At 46.6% G+C, this 13,243-nt stretch overlaps 1 protein-coding gene across 1 annotated transcript in view; it reads right to left on the reverse strand.

Moving 5' to 3' along the window:
• The window catches only part of GUCY1A2 (guanylate cyclase 1 soluble subunit alpha 2), a 338,126-nt gene extending 329,120 nt beyond the window's left edge, over nucleotides 1–9,006 (reverse strand). The window contains exon 1 of the mRNA XM_045482650.1: nucleotides 8,583–9,006. Coding sequence (XP_045338606.1) covers nucleotides 8,583–8,900 — 318 coding nt within the window. The 5' untranslated portion in view covers nucleotides 8,901–9,006. The remainder of the gene's footprint in view (nucleotides 1–8,582) is intronic.
• Between the last annotated feature and the right edge of the window lie 4,237 nt (nucleotides 9,007–13,243).

The raw sequence follows: 13,243 nt of genomic DNA on the forward strand, positions 1-13,243 counted from the left end.
GCAGTACAGAGCCTGCTTGGGATCCTCTGTCTCCCTCTCTCTCTGCCCTTCCCCCACTTTCACTGTCTGTCTCTGTCTCTCTCAAAAGAAAGAAATAAACTTTAAAATAAATAAATAAGTAAATAAATAGGTAAATGACTTTCTACTAGGCATGAACATATATAGATCTCTGCCTTAAGGAGGCAGAATAAACCAAAATCACATTACAACACAGTAAGTACTATACTAGAGATGTGAAAGATAACTTAGTAGTCCATAGGGAAAATAATGCAGTGACTGGAAACAAGGTGGATGGATGTGTGTGTGTGTGTGTATATGTGTGTGTGTGTGTGTGTGTGTGTGTGTGTGTGTGTGTGTATGTTTGCCTGTCGGTCCATCTCTAGTTGTGTGTGCACAATACCAATTAAAAAAACCATTCTCTCCCAATATTAAGTTGGAGGGTTTATGCATGAAGAAGTATAGGCATAAAGCAACAAGAAATGGAAGCATATTCTAGAACATTTTTATTTCCTCCACCAGGCACAGCAGACTCACACGTAACAAACTATGGTGAAAGGAAAAGGAGGCAAAGGTGACTTCAAGGACTTACAAGTAAGATAACATCAGGATTTCCACAGGGACAGCCTCCTCTCATGACAGAATGGTTCTAGAGTTCTCTGCAAATGCAAATTTCTTTAAATGTTGGATCACCATTTATCTGGACAGTTCAACTGGACTCTTACCCAGCTCAACCACGGAATGAGAGAAAGACTAATTGGCTACAGATGGAGATATTAGCAACCGATATTGTATTTGTCATGTTTTGGTAGGGTTTGAAGGCTGGTTCTACATGTCTGCTATCTGAATGTCCTATTGCTTCTTTTCTAGGAAGATCATTTTTTTCTGGCATCCAGATGTTTCTTTCTCCCTTCACCTTAAAAAAAAATGTATTGGCATACAAACAAGTCATTGCTCCAAAAGGAACCAGTAGAAGGAACATTTGAGAAATGCCATGTCAGTCTCACTCTGAAAACCAAACTCAGAATGCAATGTCAAGTGGACCCTCACAACAACCCTTCTCCCTTCTCCTCTACTCTCCCCAACGTTTTTTGAATAGCTGTTTCTTGAATCAGAGGAAAGAGGCCACAGAACACTGACGGCAACGACAGGTGACCTATTGAACAGAAACTTCGGGAAGCTAACAAGGCATCCTCAGCAAAAATGGGAAGAGGGTCATAAATAATTGAAACCACAAACAGTGAAATCTCAGATACCTTCTGCCACACAACCAACCAGGTTATTTTGAACACAAAGGATACCATATGAGACATGGCTCCAAGTCGCTGCCTTTATTCTGTCCCTGTTGGTCAGTAATTGCTTGACACATATTCACCCCAAAGGAGTCACTTCCAGATCTATTCTGTCCAAAAAATTCAGTCTGCAGAGCTCAGTGAGCCTGGATCCACGATCCTGACAGTATGGAATTCAGTCACTTTCGGGGTGCCTAGCAATCACCTGGAGTGTGAGTTAAAAGTTAGAGCACATGCCCCTCCCTAGGGCTACAAACTAGACTTTCTGAGGAAGAGGCCCGAGAATCTGAATTTTCACAACTTTCTTCAGGTATTTCTTATGTTCAACGAGGTCTGATAAACCACTAGCTTAAAGGAAGACCTGTTTAATAAGCCTCAGATAAAGCCTGTACTGATAGTGACTTTTCACTGTTCTATTTATAAGAATGTTCACTCTTTCTCAATTCCCCACCACAGCTCAACAGATCTCCAGGCTTCAGAGATATTTCCAGCTCCCCTAGTTCCTAAATCACTCTAGTCTGGAATTGTCAATTTTATGAGATACTCTGAGTTTACAGCACATAATTCTAGGTCTTCAGATCCCGTCCTGAAGTGATATTTGAAGAGCAGAATTATGTCATTCCAGCTCTTAAGAGTGCATTTCTGGCAGCAGGATCCCACTTGCTGACAAACATATTTCTCTCATTTGGGAGGGAATTGTACAAAAAAAAATCTAAGAAAATATAAGGAAACTGGAGGAGAGTCATCACATTTACCTAACTTCTTAAAATACAAATGGGCCACTCGCTAAGTTTCCAGGAGGAGGAAACTACTCCATCTGCTCTCTTTGAACATGACTGCATTCTGAAGTTTTGCTTTAAAAGGCAGGTGTAGGGGGTGCCTGGGTGGCTCAGTTAGTTAAGCGTCTGACTCTTGGTTTCAGCTCGGGTCATGATCTCACGGTTTGCGGGTTCAAGCCCGCATTGGGCTCTGTGCTGATAGTGTGGAGTCTGCTTGGGATTGTCTCTGCTCTCTCTCTCTCTCTCTCAAATAAATAAATAAACTTAAAAAAAATTTTTTAATGGCAGGTGTAAGTAAAATTCAAACAGGTTCACATACTTGAAAGTATCTCTCACAGACTGGGCACAAAATATAAATACTTTGTTTGAACCACACATAATACAAGAAACCTCAAACACAAAAGAAATCATGGAATTTGACAACTGAACAAAGAACATCCACTCATTTATTCTGAGTATTTTACTGAATCACCCATCAGGTACCAGGTACTGTGCTAAATATGAGACCAACATAAGAGTATCAAGGGAAGAGTCAGAATTTAAAAAGAGGAACTTTAAATTTTGAGCTAAATCCTAGCTCATGCGTCAAGTAAGGGAAACCAGACAGCCCTAGCAAATATTCTCCCTGCTAATATCAGCTGATCCTTTTTCCTTCCTAGACATGTGTGAAATTCCAAAAGGGATCATTCTGTCTTCTAATTCACAGCGAATGATGTATATATCTCGATACAATCAATGCATTTATTTTACTACCATATGCAATGAAATACGTGTCTTTTTCAATTTCTACCTTCAGCTCTACATGATGGAACAAGTCCAAAAAAAAAAAAAAAAAAAGGTAAGGGGCGCCTGGGTGGCGCAGTCGGTTAAGCGTCCGACTTCAGCCAGGTCACGATCTCGCGGTCCGTGAGTTCGAGCCCCGCGTCGGGCTCTGGGCTGATGGCTCAGAGCCTGGAGCCTGTTTCCGATTCTGTGTCTCCCTCTCTCTCTGCCCCTCCCCCGGTCATGCTCTGTCTCTCTCTGTCCCAAAAATAAATAAACGTTGAAAAAAAAAATTAAAAAAAAAAAAGGTAAATAAAAGAGCAATGATGATATAGGTGAAAAACATGTAACAGTACTCAAGTACTCTCCCCACATTTCCCAGAGTATTTCGAGGTAGATAAATCGCATACTAAAAAGGAATGTATAATTACTTATCACCTCGGCCTACAAACTAAGAATCACTGATGGCATTTCTCATTGTCAAAAATCAACTTCAAAATAAAGACTTAACAACTGAGCCAGTAGCCAAACAAGGATAGAGCACTGTACATGAAACAAAAATGCCACTAGCTGGGTAACTACTGGACATCACAGCCTAAGCCCTTGAACAGCCGTACAAATTCGTTTGAATGGGGAATGAGTTAGATGGGGAATGCTTGAAATTCTCAGGCAATAAAAATAAGCAATTTCTCTATCACCTCTCTAATTTTCTTTCTAATCTAAAACTGACTTATTGGAAAATACCCACATTCTACCAAATATACACACCCTTGTATTTTTAGAGAATTGACAAGACTGGTTTTCATAATGCCACGTAGCATTCAGCAGTTTGCTGGAAATGTTTGAATCTGCGATGATTACACATGCTCGTGCGCACTTCCTAGCCAGGAAGCCAAAAAGGGACTCCAGTTTTAATTTTTTTAATGGATTGGCTGGGCAAGGCCAACAAAATTAATTCCTTCTTATCACCTTTTTTTCTGAGGACATGACATCAGTTAACCCATAAACTCCTTCAATAAGGTTACTAGCAAGTAATTATTGCAAAAAAAAAAAAAAGTAAAAGAAAAAAGAAAATTTTTATGTAGGAAAATTTTCAATCATTTGGAGACATTCGAATTCAGTTGAAATTGATGGATCGCAGTCTGAAGCTAACGTTTTACTGTGTTGCAGGAGTGTCACAAAGAATAGTGCCCTCTTTCACAGCAAATCCACAAGGTAGCTATTATTCCTATTTCACAAAATAGGAAACCAAGGCTCTGAGAAGGGAGGAGTCACCTTTCCAGGGTCCCGCACTCAGTAAGGGGCTCAGCAGGGAGTTACTCAAACCCACAGCTGTCCAATTCCAAATCCGCCTTCCTTCAGCTCTGCCATGATGCTTCTCAATGACTAGGGATGAGGTAGGGAAATGCGACAGATGGCCATCAAATTCTGATTTCAGATTCCAGCATCTAATTACTACAGATATAAAAACCTGAATCTACTAGAATACCTTTTGTCTAACTTTTTAATTTTAATGGATGTGTTGCTCAGAACTTATTAGCCAAATTGAGCCCCAAATCTTGAAATCATCAATAAGATATATAAATTGATGAAGTATCCTCTCTCATGAATATACCATTCTCATTTTTCATTATTTCCATAGTAGTACCACTGTCACATTCTAAGGGTTTTTTTGGGTTTTTTTTAAGGGTTTACCCAGGGCAGAGAGCTCATTTTATTTAATATCAGGGAAGGCTAAATGTGTATTTTTTCATGTTCTTTCACTTTTTCCTACACATGTACCAATACGATTTTCTTTCCACTAATAATGAAGCAATTTTTGCTTTTTTTTTTTTTTTTTTTTTTTTTTTGCTGCTTGAATGTAGGCTTCCCTTCCATTTCCTTTCCTCGCTGTTCTCTCATTTTCTTGGACTACTCTCTGTCAGTAGCTTTCCTCCCCTTATTTGCCACCCTTCCAGTTACTTTTCTTCCTGCCATTCGGCTCTCCAAAGCTTCTGGGGCCTTGAGAGCCACCTGTGATGCTGTGACAGCCAACAGTTCTCCGACAAGAAAACCAGCGAAGCCATGACCTTAAACTGGTCCCTTGGAATATCTTCACTGACAGGCTGACATTAGCAATCCCAAGCCCGGTAAGTGATAGGGTTCTAAGTGATAGGGTTCTCAACAACTCTCATTTATAAGAACAAAATAGCAATACATGAGTTACTAAATTCACCCTTGATGTAAAATCCCCAGCTGTTTCTCCATATGTGTTCCCAAGTAAATGATTTCAAAATCAATAATGTGATAAGTGATCTATGCATCTTCAGCCAGGTCTTTAGGATTATTTTTATTGCTATGGCTGTGCCCCAGAGATTCACAATGAACAAAATTACCCACAGCGAATGGTAAATCAACTTCCCGTAGACAGCTCCAAGACAATCGGAGTTCTTATGTTTTCCTTCAGCACAGCTTCCTTAAAATAAAGGCTATAATTAAAGAAGTTCCATGAGGTCAAGGACCGGGAATGTTTTGTTTGGAATATGTATTGCCAGTACTTTGCACAATACTTACCACACACTAGATCCACAAATATTTCAAATATTTTTAAATAACCGCGCGGAATAAATGTCCCTACTTCAGAAAGTAATCTACTTTCTTCAAAGTTTTAAAACTTATAGATGCCTGCTTTTCTCTGACATGCCTTTATAAGAGCTTATCAAAAGCTTGAAAATATGTCTTCATAGGTTGCAAGAACAGGGAAGGATCCTGGGAACCCTAAGTGTCGCACCATACAGACGAGGGGGCTCCTAGAGGGTTAAAGTAACATGCACAGGGATAGACAAGTAGTTAGTTGTCCAAGGTCCAGTGAATGAGAACCAGGCCTCATGAATTCTGGAATTTTTTCACTTTCACCAATTCAGTTTACTTTTATCATTAAAACGGTTGTCAAGCATTACAATATTTACAGCCAACATCAATGCATCTCACAATGCCTATCAAAATGTCAAAAACCTGAGTGTGACTATTCCAATGATCCAACAGCTAGCTGAATCACTTGGCCATATCCTTGGGCTTATTAAATTCATTTCCTACTTGCAAATTATTCTGAATAAAGAGCCAATCCGCTGTGGCTGAGACAACATTCCATGGCGAGGCCACGAAGAAGGCAGAAACTTCCACAGCAAAGATAGCTTCTCCTAAGGTATGCTGTGACAGAATATAAAAAAGGGTTCCCAACACAAAACAGCTGGGAACTGCCCTCTAAGAATGCTTTGGTTATAACTACTCTTTATTAAATTACTTCTTTCAAAAATAGTCACTTGGTGCTAATGAAAGAGAATGGAGAAGATAGAATTTGTTTCCCCAAGTGTTTTCAGAGAAACTTAGAATGCTGACAACATAAGAAAATGAATCTACAGAAACTTCTTGAAGCAGAGTTCTAGACTGCCAAAAAAAAAGGGGGGGAAGAGTGGAGGACACAGAAATAAGTCACCGCTTTGAAATAAAATCTTTCTGTTGTTTTTGTGTTACCAAGTCTACAGGTGATATGGTTAGCCAAAGAAAATTTGCTCCTATGTGCCTTACGATGTTGAAAATATTTATACCACACTCACCTGTGTACTGTCAGCATTGTAGCTAATAGGCTAATTTCAAAATGGAAAATAACTGTAGCATGGGAAGCAGACAGAGCTGTTACCTATATATGATCATTGCAATGATTTGCAAATTTCTTATCCTGAAAACTATTATCTGGGCACATGCTTTTTATCCATCAGAAAGCTAGTGTCATTCAAATTTGACCTATAAAGGTAAAAATCAGAAGCTATTCCTTCCTTCCCTCTTATTCTGGCAGTAAATACTTGAGTTCAGTTTATTTTATGCACCTCTCACCTAAGCAGTCGAGAACAGCCTTCAGTTAAATCGGCATTACCGGAGGCATTGCCATGACTTTTTAGAGATTTGTAAATTCTGATTCGAAGGCAAAAAGAAAACTCCAAAATGATAAAAAAAAAAAAAAAACACCCCCCAAAACTAGTCATTTCCTTCAGTAAAATCACTGTATCAGATACGAATCTGTTGTACTGACCAATTACTACATTGCACAAATGTTGCTCTAGGTACTAACACAAAACTACAGACCTGCAGATTACCGGCCTCCTTTTATAAAAGCTTATAAGTTCAACAATTTGCAACATCACATAGTTCCTAAGATGATGCATCTTGGGAAGTATTTGCAGTAAAGAATAGCAAACAGTTGCCAACCCATTCTGAGATCTGTTTGTGTGTTATCAATGGAAGACGTGGAAGGAAGGAAGGGACGCTGAAGGCAAAATACGCAAGGAAAGGAAGAGGACTGAGAGTAGTTTCATTGTCAGAGACAGAAAAGGTCCTTCTTCACTAATGCCAGGGCCACAGGGATATTTGTAGGACTGCCTGGTACTAACACCCTGTCCCTCCGGGTCCCACGCTTTCACAGGTGCCTCCTATCATCATTTGCAAGAGTGCTTTCAAAAGTGAGATTCCAGAATAGTCAAATAAGATGGCTGTTCAGATTCATTTCACAAACTTTGAGAAAAGGAAGAGGAGTGCAGGGGTGCACCCAGGGGTGCAAAGGTGAAAGTTCTGTCCCGAGTGGAAGCCCCTGCACCCAAGACCAGGATGAGAATAAAAGGTTTCTCAGGAGATTTGACACAGAATCTCCCTAGGATTCCGTCTGCACTGGAGCGGATTCCTTCAAAACAGAGCTCATCTGTCACAGAAAGACTGGAGCAGAGGTCTGGCATTCCTGCGGTCGGTAAAAGTCAAGGGTAGCTGAACAGCCTGAACAGGAATGAGGCAGAAGCCACTGGAAAAATGTCTAGAACGTGGAGGAGTCTGGAGCACACCCCGAAATGCTGATGCAGACATCCCGGGTGAGCACAAGTTTAAGAGAAGGCTAGGAAGGCATTTAGTAATTCAACAGATCAGTATAAAGCGTCCAATACAAAGCAGCCAGGACAAAATGAGGGAGAAAGCACTGAAGAATCCAGGGTAAAGGGAGTGAAGGTTGAGGTAGGTGTGCAAGAAACACCAGGGAGGTTTAGAAAAGCAGACACCAGGCTCCCCCAGAGAAGAAAGTTGAGCCAGTAAATGCTCAGGGAATAAGGGGGAGGGGGGGCGGAGGGCAGCGGGTGGGGGAAAAAAACAGAGATCATTAGAAGGCAACTCAGAAAAGTATCTGACAGCCAGTTCCTGAAATTCTTGAGAAAAGGGATGCAACACAGAAGGCAGAAAGCCTGTGGAATTCAGAGATGTCAGAAAAGGTCACGCGGAGCCCAAGAGAGTGTGGGAAAAAAAGAGAGGAAGAGTTTCCTGGAAGGGGCAGGGGCTCCTTTGGGATCCTGGGGAACAGTGAGGCAAGACCGGGAAAGGGGAGCTGCACGACACTGGGCCTGGGAAAGTTTAGGGATAGCAGAACAGGTGGGTGTGAAGGGGGCGCCGGGGTGACCGAGAGCGAGCAGGAGTGCACGGCTAGGAGGGGAGCGTCCGGGCCACCACACCCCCCCCTCCCCCGCGTAGAACCCTGACACCCCATGTGTGAAGCCTCGCCCCGCCGCCGCGCGCGCTGACGCCCCCCTCCGGCCGGGCGCAGGGGTCGGGGGCGGCCCGGGGACCGCCGCCGGCTCGCCCCCCAGAGGCCAGGCTCCGCGCGCACGCCCGCGCTCTCCCGGCGCCAACTTTCCCCACCCGGGTCCTCCGCCCCCCACACCCCCCCCCCCCCCGGGCTCACCGAGGGCGCCGTCAGGCGGCTGATGCTCTCGCCCAGCGAGTCCAGGTTGACCCGCCTCCGGCGCTGCGCCCTCCGGGCCCCGGCCGTGGCGGCGGCGGCGGCGGCGGCTGAGGCTGAGGAGGAGGAGGAGGAGGAGGCGGCGGCAGGGGCCGGGGCGACGGCGGCGGCCGCGCGGGGCTCGGGCGGCCCGGGCGGGCTCCGGCTGCCGTTCCAGCAGAGCCGGGACAGGGGGCACTCGCCCTCGTCCTCGGGACTGGTCTCCAGGTAGTCGGAGCCCAGGGAGCTGAAGGACTCGGACGAGATCTTCCTCCGAGACATGCTGCGGGCGGCCCTGCGGCGGCCGAGGCGGCGGCGGCGGCGGCGGCGGGGACGCGGGCGGCGGCCGCGGTGGCGGCGGCGGCGGCGGCGGCGGGACCCGCGGGCGGCGGCGTTAGGCGCGTCGGGGTCGCGGGGCTGTACGGGCGCGCCCGGCCGGGCGGGAGTCCCCGGAGCCGCGGAGCCCGCGCGGGCGGCCGCTCATGGCGGGAACTTGGGGCCCGGGCGCGGCGGCGACGCCAGGCTGCGCTAGGGGGCCGCCGCCGCCTCCGCCGCTGCTCGCGCCGCGCCGCCTCTGCGCTCGCCCGGCCGCCTGGCGGTGCGCCGCGCTCCCGCTCCCGCTCGCGGGGAGGCTGCGAGAGTGCGGCCGCGGGCGGCGGGGCGGCGGCGCTGCGGCCCCGAGCGGTCCGGGAGGCTGAGCTTCTGCCGCCCGCGCGCCGATCGCTCCCCCCTTCCCCTCTCTCCGCCCGCCCCTCGCCGCCCGCCTCCCTCCTTCTCCCTTTATCAGCCCCCCCCCCCCCGTGCGCTCCCTCCGCCGGTATCACGTGTCGCCATCATACTCGTTGCGAGTCCCAGCCTCGCCCGTCGCCACGTTTCAGGAGCAACGAGGACACTTGGTCGCCGTCCTCTGTGCGCCCTCCCCGCTCCCACCCTCCCCTCCTCCGAGGAGGAGCGCACGGCGGGCCGGATCGGACCGCAGGGCCCACACAGACCCCGAGCGCCCCCGGCCCTCGACCGCGGGGGGCCAGCCCGGGAGCGGACGGACCGCGCGGGGGGCCGAGCGTGGGAGACGTCCCTGTGGAGCCACCTCGGGGCAGCCTGGGGGCGCCAACTGGAAGAGCGGGGGTCCAGAGCCGTCCTTCCCCTGCCTTCCTCCGAGTTTATTTAAGTTCTGAGGCGAAGGGGAAAGGCCGGTGGGCGCAGCCCGCCGGCTCCAGAGAAGACGCTTCAAGGGGAGGGAAGGGGCAACGTGCTGGCACCCAGCCCGCCGGAGCAGCTCGCGGGGCGGAGTGCTCGCCTCGGTCGAGGCCGCGGGGGCTCGGAGCGGGCCCAGGGCCGGGAGGCAGCTAACGAGGACAAGGTTGTGCCGGGCGAGAGCCCTGTTGCTGCGCGTCCGCGGGGCTGGGGCGCGCGGGGCTCCGGGCTCCCGCCGGCTCCGCACGAGTGCTGGACAGCTCCGCCTGCCACCTGCAGCCGCGCGCGCCGGCGTCGCGGACCGGGGGGACAGTTTTCTGCACACTCCGCTACCTAGGACCCGGCCGGGGGACACCGGGGAGTGATTCCAGGCCCCGCAGTCTCCCTGCTCTTTGCGCCAAACATGCGATCTCTGTGCACTTGGCATGCTGCTCGGAAAGCTGAGGGAGGATGGAGAGAAAGGCCTTTCAAAGCCCAGGAGCAGACCCGCCAGGGCGCGAGCACATCTCTTGCCGCGAGTTTGCGGTGGAGCTGTTTCCTTCCAAAGCTTGCCTCGTGGCAAACCAGCAGCCGCCCTCAGAGCCTGGCCCCATTGCGCCTGCTTGTTAGCTCCTGAAAAGCGTCGGACTTGTTCGGACATTAGGGAAGAGATGGGGGTAAAAAAGGGCAAATAAGAGAGTCACCAAAAAGAGGGGTCCCGGGCTGTGCTTCCCCGTGCGGCAGAGCAGGTGAGCACGCTCCCCGCCTCCACTCGCCTGGAAAGAAAAGTTCAGGGGCTGTAGCTTTAGCTCCTCAAGGGTGCACATGCCAAAGTGCTTTTGGTGGTGTTTTTGTTTAAAGGACTGGCCCTTCCAAGGTGAAGGCAGATGAATTTGTGAGCTGTTTGTGTATTGAAACACACACACAGGCAGGCACACACACACACACACACACGACAAAAAAACCTTTGTTATATGTCCAACCCCAATTTGATTTTAACTCTAAATCTTCCCAGTTGTTTATGAGGACCCAAATAAGTATAAATGCTATTCGAGGTCTCCTTTTATATTTTGGGAAAATCCACTCAATTAATTCAGAAACATCCCTTCTTCCAGATATTAAGTAGACGTTAAAGTTATAAAAAGTGTGTACTCTCACATGCTCGCCTTCAAAAATATATGTATTCTTGGGGCGCCTGGGTGGCGCAGTCGGTTGGGCGTCCGACTTCAGCCAGGTCACGATCTCGCGGTCCGTGAGTTCGAGCCCCGCGTCGGGCTCTCGGCTGATGGCTCGGAGCCTGGAGCCTGTTTCCGATTCTGTGTCTCCCTCTCTCTCTGCCCCTCCCCCGTTCATGCTCTGTCTCTCTCTGTCCCAAAAATAAATAAACGTTGAAAAAAAAATTAAAAAAAATATATATATATACATATATATGTATATGTATTCTTTCTGAACCTGCTGAATAAGTTCCTAACTGCATAGGTTATCTTAGTACAGGAAATTCAGGTCTTGCTTGTAAAATAATTATATGGGCCTGGGTGGCTCAGTTGGTTAAGCTTCTGACTCTTGATTTCTGCTCAGGTCATGATCTCAAGGTTGGTTAGATCCTGAGATAAAGCCCTGCATTGGGCTCTCCACTGACAGCTAGGAGCCTGCTTGAGATTCTTTCTCTTTCGCCCTCCGTCTCTCTCTCTCTTTCTCTGCCCCTCCGGCCCATTCATGCTCTCTCTCTCAAAATATATATAAATAAAAACTTGTAAAAAATAAATAAAACAATAATGATTATTATCATTATAGTAATTATTACATATAATTATTATTGTTGCTATTTTTCATTTGATCGTGTGGTGCATCTACTGTTGATTTTCCCATTACCTCATTTAATCTTATATGTATTTGTTTCCACTGGAAATGAGACACAAATTATACTTTCTATCATAAAGAATAGTCATCAGTTTTGCTAAAAAGCTTCTCTAGTCCTGGTTTTTCCCATGAAATACAACGGATGGTGCCTCTGAAAAGTACATTATTCCAACTTGGGAGAAACTGTTTCATAATCTTGCTGTGCGGTATCCATCACAGCACAAGCTGTAGTTCTTAATTCATTAGTACTAATGAAGTAATTGGCCCGTTCTTCAGAGTCACAGGATTTTAGAGCTTCCATTAAGGATGCTAAATGGCATACGCCCTTCATTCTTTTAACCAAGTACTGCTTTGAGCGAGTGCACACACACACACACACACACGTATTTCTACACTAAGGGAAATACCTGTGCACTGAACTTGAAACCAGAACTTTTACTAAACATTCCAACTCATGTTTCAAAGTAAAAATGACTGGGTGCAAAGCAATAAGTATCTTCTGTTTCTAAAATTCACAAGAGGCCTAAGTAGTCTTCCTGTTTACAAGTTTATTGCCAGAAAGAACTTTGAACCACTCGAACATTTCCGCTTTGTGTGAACCATTTGAATCAAAGACTCTTTACAGAACCTAGCCAGATGAAGGGGTCTTATGATTTTCTGTATAAATTACCCTGCCTTTCATCATGATTTTCCCACTGATCTTTAAACTATAAACAAATGGAGGCCTAAATATAGACAATAGATCATCTCCATTACTTTCAACAGTTTCCTTTGTATTTCTGTTCAGGAGTAGGATTCAGAATGCTGTGTTCTATAGTTGAATTAACATCTTTAAAGGAAACATAATCGATTCTCATAAAAAAATTTTTTAAGGCTTAGGCCTAGTGTAAGGAATCCAAACACTTTAGGAAAGAGTAGTCTACTGAAAATGAAGAGTTTGTGCTCTGATTTTTTTTCAAAGACTCAAACCCACAAATCCAGTCCTGCTGGATACACTTGCTTCAATAAACTCCTTAAAGCATCATTTCCCACTGGAAAAGGGAAATACAGGAATATACTTGGTTTGTTTATGAGGCTGGCAAGGGCACCCAAGGACTCATTTCAGATTGATCAAGCATTGGAAAACACTCCGTAAGAAAGCAGATTCTCCGGGCGCCTGGGTGGCGCAGTCGGTTAAGCGTCCGACTTCAGCCAGGTCACGATCTCGCGGTCCGTGAGTTCGAGCCCCGCGTCGGGCTCTGGGCTGATGGCTCAGAGCCTGGAGCCTGTTTCCGACTCTGTGTCTCCCTCTCTCTCTGCCCCTCCCCCGTTCATGCTCTGTCTCTCTCTGTCCCCAAAATAAATAAACGTTGAAAAAAAAAAATTTAATAAAAAAAGAAAGCAGATTCTCCTGGTCAACTAATTTACAACGGAGGAGGCAAGAATACACAATGCGGAATGGGCATTTGAATGGTGTTGGGAAAACTGGACAGCCACATGCAAAAGAATGAAACTAGACTGCTATCTTACACCACACACAACAATTAACTCTAAATGGATTAGACATGAATATAAGACCTGAAACCATAAAACTTTTCAAAGTAAACACAGGC

The sequence above is a fragment of the Leopardus geoffroyi genome, chromosome D1 (genome assembly GCF_018350155.1).
Source record: "Leopardus geoffroyi isolate Oge1 chromosome D1, O.geoffroyi_Oge1_pat1.0, whole genome shotgun sequence".
NCBI lineage: Eukaryota > Metazoa > Chordata > Mammalia > Carnivora > Felidae > Leopardus > Leopardus geoffroyi.